The 19757-nt window shown below is 40.0% G+C and overlaps 1 protein-coding gene across 3 annotated transcripts in view; it reads left to right on the forward strand.

The window, feature by feature from the left end:
• Positions 1-2305: 2305 nt before the first annotated feature.
• Positions 2306-19757, forward strand: part of fgfr1a (fibroblast growth factor receptor 1a) — a 32133-nt gene continuing 14681 nt past the window's right edge. Inside the window, exons 1-3 of one of the 3 annotated variants that reach the window (XM_063490130.2) lie at positions 6515-7597; positions 7708-7921; positions 11817-11997. In XM_063490130.2, coding sequence (XP_063346200.1) covers positions 11844-11997 — 154 coding nt within the window. In that variant the 5' untranslated portion in view covers positions 6515-7597; positions 7708-7921; positions 11817-11843. Of the gene's footprint in view, positions 2856-6514; positions 7598-7707; positions 7922-11816; positions 11998-19757 lie in introns of those variants that run through there. The other 2 variants (XM_063490131.1, XM_063490129.1) reach the window with 2 other exon arrangements.

Consider the following 19757-nt stretch of genomic DNA (forward strand, 5'->3'; position numbering starts at 1 on the left):
AATAATGTTAAAGCTGTAAAAAGTAGTGGTTTCAGTGGTTATATAAATATTATTTTTAATGTTTTTATTTAGATTTCTGTTTTCACAGATAAAAAAGGTCATCTAGTCCTTATCTTTCCTGTGTTCAGCTGAACAAAAATAATGCTATTCTCTTGCCTCGCAGCTGCCCTGGCAGAGCCGGACCTGTCTGAGCTATCCCAAAGCAATCAGGTAAATGGCTGGCAGATGGGCACACATTAGGAGGTGCAGTACCAGAGTCTGGCATGGAGGACAGCTCCATGTTATCTGTTGTGTGTCGCGGAGGTAGGCGTGTGGATGTTGGTTCAGGGGCCGTGTGTAATCAAATATATGGGAGCTGCTCCTCTGAGATGCTGCATAATCCAATTTAGGTCCACTCCCACTTCAAAGAAGCATGTTGTCTGCTGGTTGATGTGATGTTGTAGATCCTACGCTTTCACTTTCCAGGTCAGCGGGTGATCAGATCCATGAGTCCAGAGGCTGCAGCTTAGCTCTTCCAGGCAGTCAGCTCAGTGACTATGGGAAATGTCAGGGTTATCAGGTGATCACCATGTGACACATGCTTGCTAGCTTTTTATTTCTATCTGCAGGCCAGGTTGTTTCAACCACATCATAGATCAGATAGTCATTTTAATATAGGACATGTTAGCAGTGTTTTGGACTAAAATGGAGCTCTCACATCTGGACAATGTCAAAACTTCCTTGAGTAATTGTGTGCAGTGAACTGTGATTTTTGTGTTATTGTCTGATTTTTTTTTTCTTCTTTTTTATTCCCGGATGTTTTTTCTTTTGACTCTGGGATGGATGGTTAAATTTCTTTTTATTGATTATGGAGATGTAATCTTCTCAAAAGCATGGCCAGTGAAACAACCCTTAAGCTGTTTCCATATGAGTCAGAGGACAATTAATGAAGCTTGTTGGATCATATATCAAGGTTCTATCATAGCAGACTGTTTTGGGAAACCATATTGTAGTGTATCACCTGCCAAATCTACAAATGAGCTCTGTGAATATGCGGTATATAATTTTTTCCCCTTTCCAGCATGTTCTTCATTTGCACATGTTGGCTTGCTGTTGGCTCAGTGGAGGTCTATTTTCCTTTTTTTTTTTTTTCAGTTATGTTCAGTTTTATTTTTATAGTGCCAAATCACAACGACAGTCGCTTCAAGGCGCTTTATATTGTAAAGCTTTGAGTAAGCATTTGGCAACAGTGGGAAGGAAAAACTCCCTTTTAACAGGAAGAGACTTCTGGCAGAGAGGTCAACCACAGGTAATGCCCTCCACTGGTTAGAAACCATGTTTCTAAGGTTTTTAGGGGCGAGTACAACAACCTCAATTTTACCTGAATTTAGAAGCAGGAAACTAGTGGTTATCTATGTGTTTTAAGACAGCAGTCCCCAACCTTTTTTGCACCACGGACCGGTTTATGCCCGACAATATTTTCACGGACCGGCCTTTAAGGTGTCGCGGATAAATACAACAAAATAAAACTAGTACCGGTACCGAAAAAAAGAAGATTTATTCATAACACACGTGAAAAGACCCAAGAAAACCGAGTTAACGATAAAAACGATAACAAAATAACGCTGAAAACCAATAAAAACCCTGAAAACCATACATTTCACACCTGAGCCTCAACAGATGGAGCGTAAGTCCGTGAGTCGTTTGGTACGACTCACGGACCGGTACCGGTCCGAGGCCCGGGGGTTGGGGACCGCTGTTTTAAGACATTGCTGCAGTTGAAATAATTGGTTTGTGTCACAGTGGAATGGCACATGGCATGGCCTTCTGATGCTGTTGATTATCTCCTTCTAGGTTCATTGTGTTGCTCAGAGATGCTCTTCTGCATACCTTGGTTGCAATGAGTAGTTGATTGATTTACTGTTGTTTCCCTATCAGCTCAAAGCACTCTGCTCCTTTGACTTCTGGCATTAGCAAGGCAGTTTCATCTTGGGAACTGCCACTCACAGGATATTTTCTGTTTTGGACCATTCTATGTAAACCCTAGAGATAGTTGAGTGTAAAAATCCTGGTAAATCAGCAGTTTCTGAAATACTCAGACCAACCTGTCTGGCACCAGCAGCCATGCCACACTCAAAATCACTTAAAAAAAATTATTATAATTTTTTAAAGTAAATTTCCATGGAAATTATGTTTACTATCCTTTCAAATGAGGAACTTTATTCATAATTAAGCAGCATTGCTACTTATAGAAGCCCTTAAAGGACTTAATTAAAATTATAATGAGATCTGAAAAAAATGACAAGGTTAACTCTACAATAGAGCTACAGTTTCCCACATATGTTGTGGATTAACCTTTCAGTTTTCAAGTTTACATTATTATTTTAATTAAGTTCCTTGTAAGCCCTATTTTTATGTAAATCAATTCAGAACAGAAGAGCAGAAGCAAATGGTTGTGTTTAGTGGGGATCATCAGTCACAGCTAAAGCAATGGAACTGGCACATCATTTATTAAGCACCTCTCTACAATACCAAACAGCAAAAAAAGGAGTCTCAGTGGTGGTGACAACACTTCCTTTCAGTGTGAATGACCAGGGAACGCAACACCGAGCTGCACGTGTAATTGAACAAGATGGTTACGCTGATGAACTAAGACTCACAGAGGCACGCCGTTCCTCTGTCAGCAGGTGCCCTCCACACACTAACCCATTCATATGTGCATTCCTGTCTCTCTGCTCGCAGCCCAGCAGGTTCCTCCTGGCCACTCAGGACAGGGGCTGACACACACAAAGGGTCTTCAATCTGCCTCAGACAACAGCCAACATAAAGGCCCGGAAAGCCACAACAGCATTATGTCAAAGAGCTGGCTGGGGGTGGTGAGTAAGAGCTTGGGGGGCCCTGTGTAGAACAGGGGCAATGCTGACGGATGGATGAGGGCTGGACACAAGGCGCTGTAGTGGAAGGCCCGGCTGAGGTTTTTGTGCATAAAGGAGGATATTTGTACTCGCCCGGTAACAATGGAATGCAAACACAAAAAGCGAGGACAATAAAGCCCCACTTTGGGGGCGATGAAGAAGCTGCTAGGCAAATCATCATGCAAAGCACTGATATTATTCACTCGGTGGATTGCATGACTCTGTGTTTGTCCACATGCTGATGTGCGGCTTAGCCTGCCTTCAGTTTGCTTTTGCATAGGGTATTCCCGGCTTTAACAGTGTCCGGAACATTTCCTTACGCTGAAAAGAATTGAGGAGTGATCAGAAATGCCCCACCTCATCTTGGAACAAACTGTGTTTGGTCTGAGCTTTTGTCAGCTGCATCTAGGATCAACTGACTTCAAAACCCACACAGTCCTGGCCCTACCTCAGATAATAACTAATTTACATTATCTCCTCCTTTGTGAACAGCTTGTGAGAATTTCCTCATAGATTAAAAAAAAACTGAGATGTGTAAATCTTAATAAAAAAATAAAAAACCCATCATAAAGGATATGTCGTCATTTTATGGCGTGTGTGTTTAATCTGGATGGTGAGCTCGCCTATATTTATTGGGCTACTGTGGCATGTACACAGCACTGAGACTCGTTAATGATTAACGAGGCTTCTTTCAAATCAGCCCCACGTAAGAGTTCTGCTTTCATTCTCTTATGTGGTGCAGGGAGGTATATAGACAGAAAGCCTCTCCTACACTGCTGTAAACAATCAAACACCATCTTTTATTAGTTTCTAGTTCTATTTCCATTTTTGTCTCCTCCAAACCACTTCAGCTCACCCTGGGCTCGGCGTTTTCAACTCCTCTCCTCTAGTGAGTGGAAAAGAATAAAAGCAACCAAATGAATAAATGCTCACCATATGCTATGAATTCTGCCGAGGCCGTCCTCGTCCTATTTTTCTTTAAATCACTCACAGCCTTGTGTACATCTCAGAGGAATTCTTTATCAGCGACACAAAAACCAATGCCTATAAACTATCTGCTTCCAGACTGCTGTTGCATCAAAGATCTTCTGGCTCGTGTTTTGATGCTGAAATCCTAAGATGTGGTCTGATGGCAGCACGTGCATGTCTAACTCTCACTATTAGTTACTCTCATAAACATGCTCGGTGTTTCTCTGGTATGTAATGCAGTCGTCAGACTTACGCTCCATCTGTTTTATAGTTAACAGATCTCTTTGATGTCGAAAGCTAATTTGAGCTCAAAGTGCATTTGTCAAAAGAATTTAAAAAAAGTTTAGAAATAATAAAAGTAAGAGTGTCTGCTGGTAACATGAAGCTGCTGTGTCTCTTTTGATATTAAAGTCAGTCACTGTTACTTAAAGGAACAGTTGCTTTCATGAGAAGATGGAAACAACTGTGATGCCCGTATAGCTACAGCCTAGCAGGTACACTCCTAAAGATCTCGTTTTTCCTTTGTATAAATTACCAAGGTGTGAAAATAGCACTTTCTTAGCTGATTGTTTTGATTATTCCAAACACATTAAGTCTGCTAAATGGCCTCCAGTCCCCTGCTTGATGCCATTTATCAAACTCAACCCAGTTCGTTATGGAGACGGGCTGTATTGAAATGTTGCACATGTGGATTAAAGCTCCTGCGATCCTCCACACAGATTGTGATGTGTGACGTCAAAGGACAGTTCATGAAAACGGAACATTTCAAACGAATCTTTACACAAGTGACAAACATTGGGTTAACACCAACAATGAGGTGTACTGTCTGGATACTGGATTGAGATCCTGTGACTGTGGAGGCCATTTGAGTACACTGAACTCATTTTCATGTTTAAGACACAGGTTTGAGATAATCAAAGTTTTGTGGCATAGTGTTGCTGGAAGCAGAAGATGGGTACACATCTTATTTACACTTCATTCTGACCCTACCATCCAAATGTTGCAGCAGAAATAGAGATTCATCAGACCTGGAAATGTTTTCCAATCTTTTGTTGCCTCATTGTGGTGAGCCTGTATGAATTGTAGCCTCACTTTCCGCCTGGTGCGCTCTTTTGCTGCCACAGTCTATCTGATTCAAGGTTTGATCTATTGGGGGTTTAGAGGTGCGCTTTGTTTTTCTGAGTTACTGTTGCATTTCTATCTGCTCAAAGCAGTCTGGCCATTCTCCTCTGACCTCTGGCACCAAACTGCTCACTGGATATTTTCTCTGGATAATTTGGCTCACTGGATAATTTCTTTCTTTGGTCATTTTCTATAAACTCTAGAAATTGTGTAGAAAAATCCCAATAGATAAGCAGTTTGTGAAATACCCAGACCACGTTATATTCACAGTCATTTAAATCTGTTTCCTTCCCTATTCTGATGCTTGGTTTAAACTTCGGCAGGTCATGTTTACCATGTCTGCATGCCTACATGCTGCTGCCATGTGACTGATGGATTGGACCTGTACATTAACAGCCATTTGAAAAGGTTTACATAATAAAGTGTCCAGTAACACTTTACATGTCTGTAGTTGTGATCTCTTCTTGCACCTTCTGTCCTTCTCCTAAAATTTGAACTGTAATAACATAATCAAGAAAGAAAGCCTACATCCTTTAAAACCATGCCAAGATCCTCCTCAGTGTTACAATCAGTCCAATGGCTATAAGATAATGTTTGCTTTAACTCCAGAGCACAGGTAGTAAAACAGCAGAGAAGCAGAAGTACAGAGCCTTTGTATGAGGTGGGGTTTTTTTGTTTGCTTTTTAGCACTGAAATTGAAAAACAGATCTTAGGTCTCAAAGAAAAGATTAATTATAAAGTCATTAATTTCTTTTTAAAATGCCCTTAAACTGAAACAAGAATAACATTGCATGTAAGAGGCTAGCACATGTTGAAACACAAATCTGTTTCTTTGTCATCCCATTCTTTAATCTAGCTACGAAGCTGGGCTTCATGTGTCTCAGCAGCTTTAGTCGTCAATCATTTGTCAATTGTGATGTGAAATCAAAGACCACATGAGCTCTTTGGATATGAACTATGTGTTTGATCGGGGAGAACAAACTTTGCGTTTGTGCTGAGTTAGCAGACACATTTGAAATTCTGATGCTCTTTGAAATTCTGCCAAAGCATATGATCCCAGCACAATAAAGCTATTTTATAGTTTCCCCGAACAGGAAGTTGATGAAAGTGCTTGTTTTCTCTCGCTGAATTAGTATTCATGCTTGTTGTGTGAAATCCTGCAAGTTCTCTGTTCAAGAGCTCATGCTAAAGCCCACATTCAGCCAGCGAAAAACTGAGTAACCTTTCCCATTCCACCTCTACAATACAGCTTGTGCTGGTGTGGTGTCACCATAGATTTTATTATGCTTTTCAAATGCATTTAATTTTAAAGTTTACACCAAGAGCTCAGCCTTTTACACTGTTAATGTCACATGGGAAGCGTAGTGCTAAAGTACAGTCAGTGTACAATCAATACAAAGTCTCCCGTGGCTGTCAAACGGGCGTTTTTCATACATATTTCTAATAATATTTAATGTTTGTCATGTATTATTACATTGTTGGAATTAACTTTATTTTATTTAATCAATTGAGGTACTTAAACTGCAACACAGGAGCACTGTAGACGATGTATCGCTTGTGTCTTGTCTCCAGCTGTGCAATGCAAAGAGCGCAGTATGAGAGTTGGTGCTGCTGTGGAAGGCAGCGAGAGCCGGGAATCGACCAGACCTAATTGTCCTGCATCAAGATGAAAAGTAACAGCGCGGTTAACTACCGGAATTCCGTCTATTTGACTTTCGAAATAAAAGTTGAATGTCCTTTTTGGGGGGCTTTATAATGCGCAGAAACCTAGCATAAACGTTGAACGAAGAAATGTAGAGAATAGAAGCTGAACATGTCATGTGAAAAAAGTGAATGACTCAATAAAATCCGCAATTTTTCTAGGTGAAGACAAGGTGCGCCCCCCCCCCACACACACACACAGACAAATGCATTGAAGCTCAGCTAAAAGTCTAGGTATAAGCGTAGTCAGAGCAATGCATAGTACCTGCCCTGAGCATAACAACGTGACGTTTGCTCCCCGCTGTTGCTGCACTAGCACCCCCCTCCAACTCCTCCTTTTATCATTTCTAAGAGGTCTCAAAAGGGGTCTCACTTATTAGTCGACCTTCCTGGGTAATAACCAGCAGTAATAACGATCCCTGTTTAGTGTAGTCCAGTAAATGTACCCAGCACATCTTTTGATACCAGCACCAAGCAACCGCATCTACTTTCTGTGAAACGTTGCCGCTTTGGGCTTTTATTTTCTCAACAGCAGACCGGAAGCTCTTAGTGTACTGTGTGCAGTTTTGACAATGTTCCGGAGGATACGCATATTCTCTGATTTAAGGGGGGAGGTGTGGAACTGCTCGGACTCTCGTTGTTTAGCCGTACCTCTCCGCCGGGAACGGTCGAAATACTTTCTAGGATTGATTTAAGCGCCGTTCTTTTGTATAAAAAATAAATATATGTATAAGACTGGAGGATATTTCGTGTTCGGATATTGTGTTAGAGCGAGTTGAACAACTTTAGGACAGTTTTCTGAAGTGGGGAGACTGAATTTCATCGCAAGCGAAGCCTTTTGGGATAAAGGGACTGCTGGAAACTGCTGCATAGCCTGCGCTCTCGTAGTTTCTTCGGACGTGTTTACCCAGGTAAGAAAGGGAGAAAAGACGTTAGAAGTTAAAACTTCACAATTTAACACCATTTAAGAAGTTTTTCTGCTCAATTGATTATCTTTCTCTCTCTTTCTTCTTTTTTTTAGTTGAACTTTTCCCCCCCTCTTCTGTCAGAAAGTTTGTTTAAAAGAAGAAGAAGGGGCGAAAATATGCGCAAACCTGTTAGCTAAACGTCGAGCTTCGTTAGCGGGATAAGTCTGGATAAACAGTTTTCGGGGAAGTTTTCCTCCATCCAATCTCAGCTCATGAGTCTTCCTTATCTCACCGAGGCTGGCTGTTTCACGGCTCCCCGCCAGTAAGGTGAGCTGGTCGTTTTATTCCTTCACTCCTTGATTTAGCTTCATTTTACTGCTTGTTTACGTGCTAAAAGGGGGCTTAGCTGTTGTTTGCTATTGCGCTGTTTTAACGTTATTGGAGGACCCTGAGTGGAAGTTAATTAAAGAACTGGGCAAGCAGACATTTAACCACATGTTACACTTGAGTAAATGGTCTTTGGGCAAGAATTTAGTGTTTTGTATTTTGTTTTTTGTAGGCATGTTTCTCTTTGGAGGGAAGAACAGTTTTCATGGGGTGCGACACCCACAAAATCTCCAACCATGCTTTAAAATGTGAGAGTACAAGCGTTAAAAGAGCCAAAACGTTGCCTAGAGGCCTGCTAAAACTGGTTTGGGTTTCTGTCTACAGCCACAGCAGGCGCCTTTAATCACATTAGATAAGTTGCTTGGATAAATTCTAACCACATCAAGGAGAACCCTTAAAACAACAACAACAACAACAAATGCTCAAACTACATGTGATGCTATTATTCCTATTTAACGCGTCGAGTTTGGTTTAGCGGATACATAACACTTAAGTGTAATCTCCAACATTTGTTTCTTTCCTTTATTGAAAAAAGGTGTGACTTATTTAGAAATGTTGTTTGATTACTTTTTTATTTTGTTTTATTTCATTTTTAAAATTTTAAGGTTTTGCCCATCATTACTTTATCTGTCATGAAGGCTGGATCTGAAGGGGCCAATTAGATGCAGCGTAGTGCTCTAAATGTTATGTTATAAAGGCAGAGGGAGAAGATGGATGGTTTAGTCCACAGGGACTTCACCAGGGTGGAAAAAAGTTTTTTTTTCCAGAGCCCTTTAATTTACTAGGCTGCTGCTCTCCCTGGCAGAATTATTGTCACTTGAGCTGTATGTTTGTATTTGCCATAAATAAATTTGGTTGAGGGATTGCGGTGTTTACCTTGAAACATTTTTAAACAGTGACTTGCTCAACATCTTGTGTGGAATCTGTTGTACTCATGCTGCCATGGTTAGGAGTTTTGTTTCTCAAAATGTGTGTATGTGGAGGGGGTGGTGGGGGTGGCAGAGAAGATAAACAGTCACACATACTGAGCAGCCCTGAGAAGCAGTTTGGGTTAAAGTGTTAACCAAATGGCAGTGTCAGATTCAAATGGTCTTTACTTTTGACTGTAATCTCATGACACCTGATCTCTCGCCATGGTGGAGAACCTCTGAGTCAGATTGCATGGCTGCACAGAAAATGACGACGACGACAACAACAGCAAAAAAAAAAAAAAAGGCAGTCTGTGTTTTGTTTTTTGTGAAAACGGTAGCTTTAGGGTAATGGTCTGATGCTCTTCTTCCCCTGAATTGCGACCATGTACAGACTGGCCTGCTGCTGACTGGAAGTGCAGACTAAACTGGAAGGGGGCTACAGAATTTGGGAGCTGAGGAATTTTCTGCATGGATGGACAGTGAAATGTAATTATGGTGTGGGTCATGTTTTTAGGTTTGCCCCGAAACCTTTGTCTTAATATAATCAGAAAAGCTGTCTCGTGTGTGTTTTTAATTTGTTTAGTGTGAGTTCTCTCTGCGCTGCCAGTGTTCAGGGAAATGCTTTTATCTTTTAAGAGTGGATAAATCAGTTGGTGAACAAACATTTGGATATGTGCCTTTTCTGTAATGCCAGTTCTCCGGCTGTATTTATTTCCCAAGCAGTCCTTGTTTACAAGCTAAATGTCTTTCTGCATTCCTTTTGAATTTTGGCCTCAAAAGGCATAAAAACTGGTTATTGAATTAAAAGGACCTATGTAAAACCAAATTATTAGACAGGCACTAGTCTTTGCGTGTCAGTTAAATGCTGCTACTACCAAAGAGTGGACATTTGCATTTCAATCTTGATGTAAGATTTTAAAAAGAAGACGTTTATACACTTTCATCCACCCCAACTATTAGGCGAGTTTTAGTTGCAACAGTACAGGACTTTAGTGTTTGAGAGTTAGATATTTGATAGGTGTTTAAGTTTTCTTCATTTAGCCCATTGTGCCATCATTGAGACAGAGTTCTTCATTTTTATTTATTTATTTATTTATTAAATGGGGGAATAATTGACATGAATATACTCAATGTGTTCAAATCAACTTTATTTTTACCTGGAAATGATAATTTCTTGATTTGCAAATGTAAATGATGTGGCCTTTTTTTTTTTTTTCCCTTTTTTTCTTTTCTTTTTTGTAGGCAAATGTCATGTTTTTCATTCTAATGTGCACTCTAATATGTAACTAGCTCTTTTAAAATATTCACATACCAGATACAAAGTTTATTATTTGTGCTATTTATAAAATATAGTACCAGATGAACTGAAAAAGCACAAAATTGATGGATGGAATTCTTCAAAGGAGGAAAAAAAATGAGGTGGCATATTTTCCTATTGAATAATAAACTGAAAATGGTGACTTTGAGTCATTATTGTCAGGCTGCCAGTGTGTGGTTCAGTCTCAAATCACAACTTCAAGACCAGCATGCCTTGGGTGTGCGTAGTAGGACACAGTGCATGTCTGACTAGTGCTCCCAAGGGAGCGGACTATGACAAAGTGTCCTGTCACACTTTGAAAAAGCGATTTCCTCCTCCTTCCAAATATTGTCGTAGTGACGAGGGGCTGGGGAACGTGGTCGGCTGCTCGTTGCGGTTCCTTCTGTCCGGCAGCAGAAGCATTTTCTTGGAGGCATCCCAAACACTGACTCACAGCTTGGAGTAGAGATGACCAAGCTTCTTTATCCCTCTTGGACCCCCCTGACCCAGCTCAGCTGCTGGAACACTAGGCCATTCTTGGAAAGTGAAATTGAATTGGTTTTAGGAGAACACAATGACGGCTTCAGTCAGGGAACACTCATACAAGTGATTACCCCTTAAAGAAAACCACAGCTGCTTCTGTGCTGGACTTTGTGAAAATATTAACCAAGCTTCTTTTTCTTTTCTTTTTTTTCTTTTTCTTTTTTAATCAGATGTGACCCATCTCTTTGTGTTTTTACAGAACGATTGGTTTTTAAAGTTGGCAAAGCCTGTCATCCGAGTCTTGTCTTTGACACTTATTAGCAGGTTATGGGAGCAAATTGCTGCAGCGGGTGTCATTCTGGGTTTGGGAAACAAAACCAACTGTTGGGCGATAGATCTTCTCTGTTTCCCTCTCTGGAAATGATGGCCTGACAGTCTTTCTCAATAAGGGTGTCACATAACAGGCTGTAGTATGTTGGATCTTTTTTTTTTTTTTTTTTCTTCTCCCTTTTGTCTTTAACAAATTCTGTGAAGCAGATTATGAGCAAGTGTTAATCTGTGTGGCCAGATGCTGCAGAGGTGATGATTTAAGCAGATGTGCATAAGGGGGGTACAATACAAGCACCAAAAACAACAAACCTTGCTATGTCGTTGTCGGGGTACAATGGCAATCTTTAAGAGTTCAAGACTTAAATTGCTACTTTGAATTGTTTCGTAAAAACATTACATTCCTGTGAACTGAGCATGACACATCCAATATTTGTTCAAGTTATCAGTGGGAGTCTAGAGCACTGCAGTTTCTTATCACGGTTTTCTGCAAGCAGGCCTAAATACTGAATTATCTACCTCAAACCTCTTAAACATACAGAATATTCTCTACTCTTTTTTTTTTCTTTGTGGTCATGGAAATTCCTTGTCAACAAACATTTAATGTATTAGAGTTTATTTTGCTGTTCTCGCATCAGGTTTCGCTAGTTCAGTTTAGCTTCCTGAACTGTTTTACACTCAAATATCTTGGACAATGAACCGATTTTGATACATTTAAAATAAATAAATAAATATTCTTACTGAGAACAAACGTGTGAAGAGTTAAAGCTTGATAATGTCATGAATTTTATATATGTATTTTATTTTATTTTTTAAGCTGTGGACTGTGGATGCACTGCTGCTGATGTCCCAAACACCTGAATGGAGTTCCAGTCGCACAAAAGCCAACAGTCGTAGCTCCCTCAGCAGGATGCTGATGAGGCCAAGTATACTTCTGTTTCTGGCTTTATTTGCTCAAGTTTTAAGGACCCAGTGCCGGCCTGCCAGCACTGATGAAGGTAAGATGCCTTACTAAATTAAAGCTAGTTAGACTTGCGTTTTCTGAAGTTCTGGGTGTAGTATTATTAAAGATCGTGTAACTGTTTGAACTTTATAAACTTATTAAGTGTGACTTTTCCTGACTCTTGGCTTGAGAAGCAGTTCATTGATAAGCCAAAGCTTTGTTCTTTGTACAGGAATGTAATCCTAACACACTCCAGACTTTTGTGAAGCCTGTCCTTTACAGCGTCAGTGCTCCCTCACCACCCCTGTTTGCCTGAGTTTGAGTTGTTTAATCGCTCTCTACTGCGTCATGTGTAATACAACTGTTTCTTACTAATTTATTACTAATGCCTCTTTCTGCCTATTCAAACCAGTTCCTTCAATGTTTTTAGAAGTGGATTCACAAAAAAAAAATCTTACACACCACACTTAAAATGACACACACAAAAACAATCTAAACTGGAAACTATTACCATGAGACTTTCTGTGAAGAATTTAGCCCAGTCTTGCGGTTACACAAGCTCTGTTCTGAAAAGGGGAAAGAGGCACTGAAATCAAATCCTTAAAAATGTGTTTCTTGGACACAGTCCAGCGGTGTAATAGCTGCCTCGACTTGTGGGTAAATGGGTTTGGATGTTTACACTCTGAAGTCGGAAGTAGAGAGCAGCAAAAGAATATGATAAAGCCTAGCATTATAATGGAAGTAATTACGCACAAGGGTCTCTTTGGGGTTTTAAGCCCTAAAATAAACCTGGTGTTTCTATGTTTAAGCTAGCAATGGGACAGTGAGGACTAAATGACTTCCATCTGTATTCCAAGGGCAGCTCTACTACCTAGCAGTCCTCCTTTGTAATGAAAAGGTATTTGTTGTCACTGAAAGAGGAGTTAACTGCCAGGGAACTATAAATTAGCCTGTTTTTGAAAAAAGATGCTATGCTACATGAAACCCTTCCTCAAGGATGGGCTTTCGGGGGAGCATGTTTTTCTTCCAAGGTGAGCCATAAATTTCCACCAGGGTGTGGGGGGGTTTGTCTTTCATTTACACTCCACCCATTCCTGATCACCAAATGGCCAGGTACTATCTATGCGCCTCAGTGCTTTTCCTCTTGCTCACCCACTGACTTTTGCTTGGGTTTGGTTGACTCCCCCCCCCTTCCCGTTTCCCTGCTGGGTTAGGGATGGCTTCAGCTGTCGACGAACAATCACAGCAGAGGCATTTGGTTGCATTCCTTTTGTCTGGGGTGGAGAAACAAAATAGTTATATGGAAATGTTCTTTTTTTTTTTTTTTTTTTTTTTTTTTAAACGTATGCTCCATTGTTTGTCTTATTGTGTTTTGCTGGGTGTTGTTCACATAAGAATAGAGTATTCCCTGAACAAACTAAGTTCCTTGAATTTCTCAGGAGGTCATGTGAAGGACTTAAACTTTCCTTCATTTTGAGCACTTGAAGCAACTTTTACTGTTTTGTTTATGTTTTTAAACTATCTTTAAAATCATTTGGATCTTCTTATAATGTTTGTTTAATCGCTCTCTTTCTGACAGTTCACTGTCCGGAAGTTATGTCTTTCTCTGTGGATTTGTTTGACTCCATCTTGTGCTGTCTGTCAGAGTAGAAAAGCACTGACCCTTTAGCTTTTATAAACACGAGCTGCCACAGTCTTGAGTAAGACTCTTCTCAGACAGAAATGAAAGCCCAGAGGAGCAAAGCTCTGCTGACGCTAGAGTAAGACTAAAGACCAGTTTTCGTGTGAAGTTGCTTTGCATTCATATCAGACTTTTTAGGTATTCTGTTGAGACTGCTGTCCACCCAGGAAGTTTAAGGCTACTTCCACACTTAGCACCATTTTCAGTTGAATGTGTATATATTTTTTTGTTAAATAAAGAGCAATTGTACTGTTTCAGAAATGATCTGGCTCCATACTAAGAAGCCTCAAAAAGATCACGTGGTTGTTCATGTACATGCCTCTTGCTCATATAGACAATAGTAGCATGGTCAAATGCTGGATTTAAACAGCACAACAGCCACTAGCATACACTAATCCTGCCAGGCTTTGCCATCCATGTGTCATTAACCAATTTAGGTTGGTTTAGAAACTGCCAATTACAACTAACATGAATAAAGCTGTGTTGGAAAATATTAAACCTGTACTAACATTTACAAAATGTTCTGACTAAAAGTATACCTTCATTCAGCTTTCTTCCATAGAGCACTGCTGTGTGTGATGCAGATAAATTTAGGATGGTGTGATTTGCAGGGGAAAATAACTATGTAACTAAATAACTGGACTTAAAATTGGCACCACTCAATTTGTTTAATACAGTTGGATTTGGTAACTGGAATTTCAATGTAAAGATGGTAACGGTTAAATAGCCCAGTCCAACTTACCCTAAACCTCACATAAGAAATGTTTGTGGCCTTCATTACTTGACTGAAGTGTAATAAATAATTTTTCTATTCAGTATTGTATCTTGATCAGCTTGTGTGGGGTTTTTTCTTTTTGTTTGTTTGTTTGTTTGTTTGTTTGTTTGTTTGTTGTTGTTTTTTGTTTTGTTTTTTCCTCTCTCCCAATTGGGATTTAAAAAAACTTGAGCTTTCTTATTACATGAAGTTGGGAAAAATGCCAGGGCAGTTAAGTTCACATGCAGCATCTACTGGAAACCCCAAAAGTTGATTCTTTTCATCTGGACGTAGCATTTTCAGTGGATGAGTGACGAAACGTTTCTCCCACTGAAAATGCTACGTCCAGACAGTAATTTTGGGAATACTTACCTGGATTGAGCATGCATCAAGACACCTACTGGAAATACTAGAATTGGTTTAGGAGAGGGTACTGACTGTGTAGCACGCGCAGTGGCTGTCCAGTCACTAGCAGTGAATTTTTCAGATTGTCAGCTGTGCTATAGATGGACATCACACACACTTTCTACTGGGGAGCTGGCAGGTTAAACAATATCTGAGCTTAATGTCAGGCATTACCTCTGTAGGGTAATGTCTGAGGAAAGCAGTGATTCTGTGAAATTGCTTTTGACCTGAGTAAATTCATAGTGGTTTTTTTTTTTTTTTTTTTTTTTTTTTTTTTTTTTTTTTTGTTTGTTTGTTTGTTTTATTTTTCCTGCCAAGAGGAATTTTTGCCTCCCCAAAAAGGGTTCAGCCACCCCCATTTTCTGAAACAAATTATTCATTGAGAATATAAAATAAGCCAGTCATATCCTCTCTAGCAAGTGCTGAGCATATAAAACACTGACATAAATAACAATTTTTGACTTCTAGCAGTAAGTTCCCCCTCTCATTCACAGCTACTATATTTTAGCCACAAGATATGATATACTTGATAAGCTAGATAAGCTGCATTATTTTCTCAAGGCCTGAACTGTGAAGTTGGCGCCCGTGGAGTCTTTTATAATCCAACGTGAGGCAGTGCTGGAATTTCCCTGCGGTTTCAAAGGCAATCTCTTAATTGTAGTTTTCTTTCTGAGCTAAAACATTTGACTTCTTTGCTGATGTTTGGTGATAATGGTTTTGGATTAGATGCTAAAACAACCATGTCAGTCTTTTAGTCTTTCTTTTGCCTGCATGTACCCCAATTCTGTTTTATCATGTAGAACTTGTGTAGTCTAGTTAATCAGTCAAGCATGAAAGGAAAATGAATAGATCTCTCCAATGGGGGGGAAAAAAGAAAAGTTATGAAACCAGGGCTGAGATTTTATTTTTTTTATTTTAAAGGAAAATGGAGTTATAAATCCAAACCACTGATAAAAGACAGAACTGTGATATAGGAGAAAAGTAATAGTCCTACAAATGGGGGAACACAGCCTCCTTGCATTTACTGTACATGGACTAACCATGCTCACTGTCTTGCATGGTCACCCCCCAAAAGGCCCCTTTTAGAGCAATGGAAAGCCCTGCAAAATCTTTCAACACAATAGTAAAACACAGAAAATAGCAAGGTTCTTTTGGGATCTTGGGTTTTTGTGTTTTTCTCCTTTAAAGACATAATATGAGGCTAAATGTAGCTGAACTAATTTGAATGACACTGCACCAACTTTGCTTTGCACACAGTAACCCTTGTAGCCCCCCACCGTTAATCCATGCTGATTGCCAATGGTTCATTTAAGAATGAAGAGGTCCTCCACTGGAGTGCTTTAAGGAAGGACACTCACTCTTTGGGAGCTTGCTAATGGGCATTGTCCTATTCTTTTGCTTCCTGCCAGAGCTACTATTGTCTCTTATCAGTTCCCTCTCTACATCACCCACCCTTTCCCTCTGGTGTGGTCAAATCAGCAGAGGAAACTTACCATAGCCATTTCTGTCTGCCACTGCAGAGCCTCAACTAGTCTGACTTTCCTGCATTCAACCATCACTTCAGTGAGAGCAGGAAATCCCAGAAGTCATTCACGCGGCATATTGCTTCCTATGTTGTAGTCAGAGAAAGTTCCACAGACTGGCGCCAACTCGCCCCTTTTAGTTAGTTTTGCATGTTCGGGCTAGTGAGCTTTCCGCCCCTTGTTTAAACGCCTCTCGCTATGTTCTTCTTGACCAGAATTCCTTTCATGATTTGTGTAATTAAGCTGATTTTAAATGATGTCAGTCAATTTTTCCAGTTGGGTAAAAGAACCCATGGAAGGCTTTTCCAGGTGGGTTGCTTTCTGAAACTATGGCGCTTGATCCTTTTTAATCCAATCATAGTTGCAGGCAGATTAACTGAGATGAAACATCTGCAAATCCAGAGGTACTTACCTCTGCATGAAGAATTGAAACGATATTTTGTGATAGAAGTTCAGCTATGTGGCAGCAAGGCATTTACACAGAAAATAATGTTGGCTCTGACTTTATTTTTAGAAAACGACTGGGTTCGTTTGCTAAAAACGTGTTACATGATTAGTTTTGAGATGGTTGTCACAGAAGCACGCACTGTCCTGACCGTGCCCTACAATAAAACGAGTAAATTTTACAGCTTTATGGGTGTTTTACGATGTCTGCAGTCACATTAACAACTGGGATGTTGACAGTCTTATCAGTGGCATCTCCGCTTGGAGGGCAGGGACAGAAACGTCACACTGTGCAGAAACATTGTGTCCATGTGCAAAGCTGTAGCTGGTCACTATCACTATGTCCATATCAAACAATTTCCTCAGCTTTAATCTTTTATACAACCTAAACATCAAAATCTGTCTGTTTACAACACTGAATATTTTTCAAACATCAAAGACAACTTTCTGCTTGTTTCTTGGTGCACGAGCATACACACATAACGTTCATTTAAACTGACTGGGGATACGGCATCTATAGAGATGCTTTTCTTTTTTCTTTTTTTCTCTCTCGCCATTTGAGATTTATAGCAGGTAAACAGCTGGTGCCAATAACCTGGATTATAAAATCTGTATTGCATCAGTACTGTAGCGTCCTAACATGTCATGTTTCTGGTCTGTAATCTGGCTTTATACTTTTTCAGAAAAATGTGATTAAATTTGTTTGTAAAACACAGGAGCTGTGGTTGAAAAGCAGAGGAGCACACTTAACATAGGTGCAGTGGACTCTTGGCAGAGTAATGCACTGTGTGATGTTGGGTCTCAGACAGGCATTAGATAATGACAGTGGTAAAGCGTAGCTGCTATCATTAACACATATTTGTGTTGATTTTATCAGGCAACGTCCCAATTATGAAATGATCGTGTCAGCTGTGCCCTAATACATACTTGCTATGATGCCGTTTATTTAAGATAAAGAGTGCTATTTGTCCATGTTCAGTTTTGTCACTATAGAGAGGAGTCTCTACAGATCAACCTCAAATCACTTAAGGCAGGGCTCCAGCACATGAAAACATGCATAAACGTGCTTCTTTCCAATGTTGCAGTTGCTGAGTTTTCAGTAAGTTAGACATGTGACTTTCCTGTGTATAGATGGCTGAAAACAAGATGGTTTATAGCCAGATGTTGTTTAGCTAATATTATGCAACACCAACGGAAAAGTTCTGGAAATCCTCAAGTCTCCTTAGTGTTTCTGTCATTTTTGAGTGAGCTTCATTTCATTGATTTGTATCAGTCTCCTTTCACAAAGTTTTACAGTCTCCTTCAGAATAAGTAGTTGTGGACGCTTTACACCCAGCATTATGAGCTAAATGGTGATCTGACAGCCTATCCTCAATAGATGAATGCTGGTTAGCATATTTTTATTCCTGATTTATTGCTAAATGTCTTTGTTAAAATATATTGTGTACACAAACTAGTTATGGGGTAAAGAGGGTTAAAGGTCATTTTCTAAACTAGGCAGTTTATGAAGAAGGAAAAAGTTAGCTACTTCTGGGTCGTTCACATGACTCGTTGAGTGCATGCCACCATTGACTAGCCAATTGGTGGCATAAAGTCTGGCGTTAAATTTTCAGATAGTCTCAGCTAGCTTGGAACCTCGGACGAGCAGGTACTTGATAAGTAACTGATACCAGGAACTACCCCTAATAGAAAATGCTAAAAGTTGAGTCAAGCTGAACTGAGTAGGTACCAGTGGAAAAGAGGCATAATTCCTCTAAATCGGGGACAAGCAGTGCATTTTAGAAAAAAAAGATCAAATATTCAGCTCACTGCTGCTTTCATAAATTACATCGCAGTAATTTGCCACATATGCTCCGTAAGCAGCAACTATCTTCGTTCTCTCTACTAGCGTTTTGCTCTCTGAGATCTACACTTACATTAACTTGCATCGTTTTTTGTTCGCTCAATCGGATTATGGTCAAAGCTGCACTTTATTATGTCACTGTGAGAGTCTAGATCCCACAATGCAGTGGAAACCGGCTGAAGCAGCTACATCGTTACTGTAGGGGAAACGCGACTAATGTGAATGCTAATAGTTCTCACATGAAAACAGCATTTTCAGATTTAGCACGAGCTTAATGTGGACATAATCTAAATTTCTCCTCTGCTTTCCCCACTTCAGTTTTGTTTTTGAGGAGAAAGTTGATCCTACCCCCTGGCCCCTTTTCCTGCTGGGATTAAGAGCCTGTCAGACATATGTGATCCAGGAAATACCTTAACTAGGCCCAAGTGGGGTCACCATAGCAACTGGCACTAGAACCTGCCACTGCAGGCCCTCTCTTGCTCGCTCCTGTGCACATGCTCACTAGCCTGCTCTCTCTGCTCCCTCTTCCCCTTTATTGTTTGGAGTCCTTTGTTGTTATGCTGGGAGGGATTAGTCAGGTTAGCTGATGTTGTCCTGAGGTTATTCGGTGTAGATGTGCTTCCTGTTTTGATGAGTAGGTAGTGTTTATAAAACAGTGTGCTTTGAGAGGAGTAGAATAATCACGTCTTGAGGCGGGGGTCTTTCACCACTCTGGGATAATTCAGTTTCTGTCATAATGCGGAATGGACTATGTAGGAAATGGAAAAGCAGGACAAGTATGATCACTGTTTAAGCTTTTATTCTTCCTTAGATGGAAGGAGATGCTAATTAGAGATGCAGTGATTGGTCAGTTATTCAATTAGTCAATTTACATGAATTTAAAAGTATTTAAATAACTTAATGATTTTAATTTATTGTTTCACATGAAGAAAGATGGTAAGATATCATTTTAGGCTTTGAAAAATTGGTATTTACTGAGTCTGTGGATGTGAGAGGCTCAAATAATAAAGTTAGCTGTTTCACTTAGCTGATTTTGCTAGTGTACCTTTTGGCCAGGAAGTGTGATTCTAAAGTACGTTGGTCAGTGATGAGCTTTACCTCTGTAACTAGACAAACAACACCACACGATGGACAACATGTCAGCATAATTGGGTTACCTCCCTCC

The sequence above is a fragment of the Pelmatolapia mariae genome, linkage group LG12 (genome assembly GCF_036321145.2).
Source record: "Pelmatolapia mariae isolate MD_Pm_ZW linkage group LG12, Pm_UMD_F_2, whole genome shotgun sequence".
Lineage (NCBI taxonomy): Eukaryota > Metazoa > Chordata > Actinopteri > Cichliformes > Cichlidae > Pelmatolapia > Pelmatolapia mariae.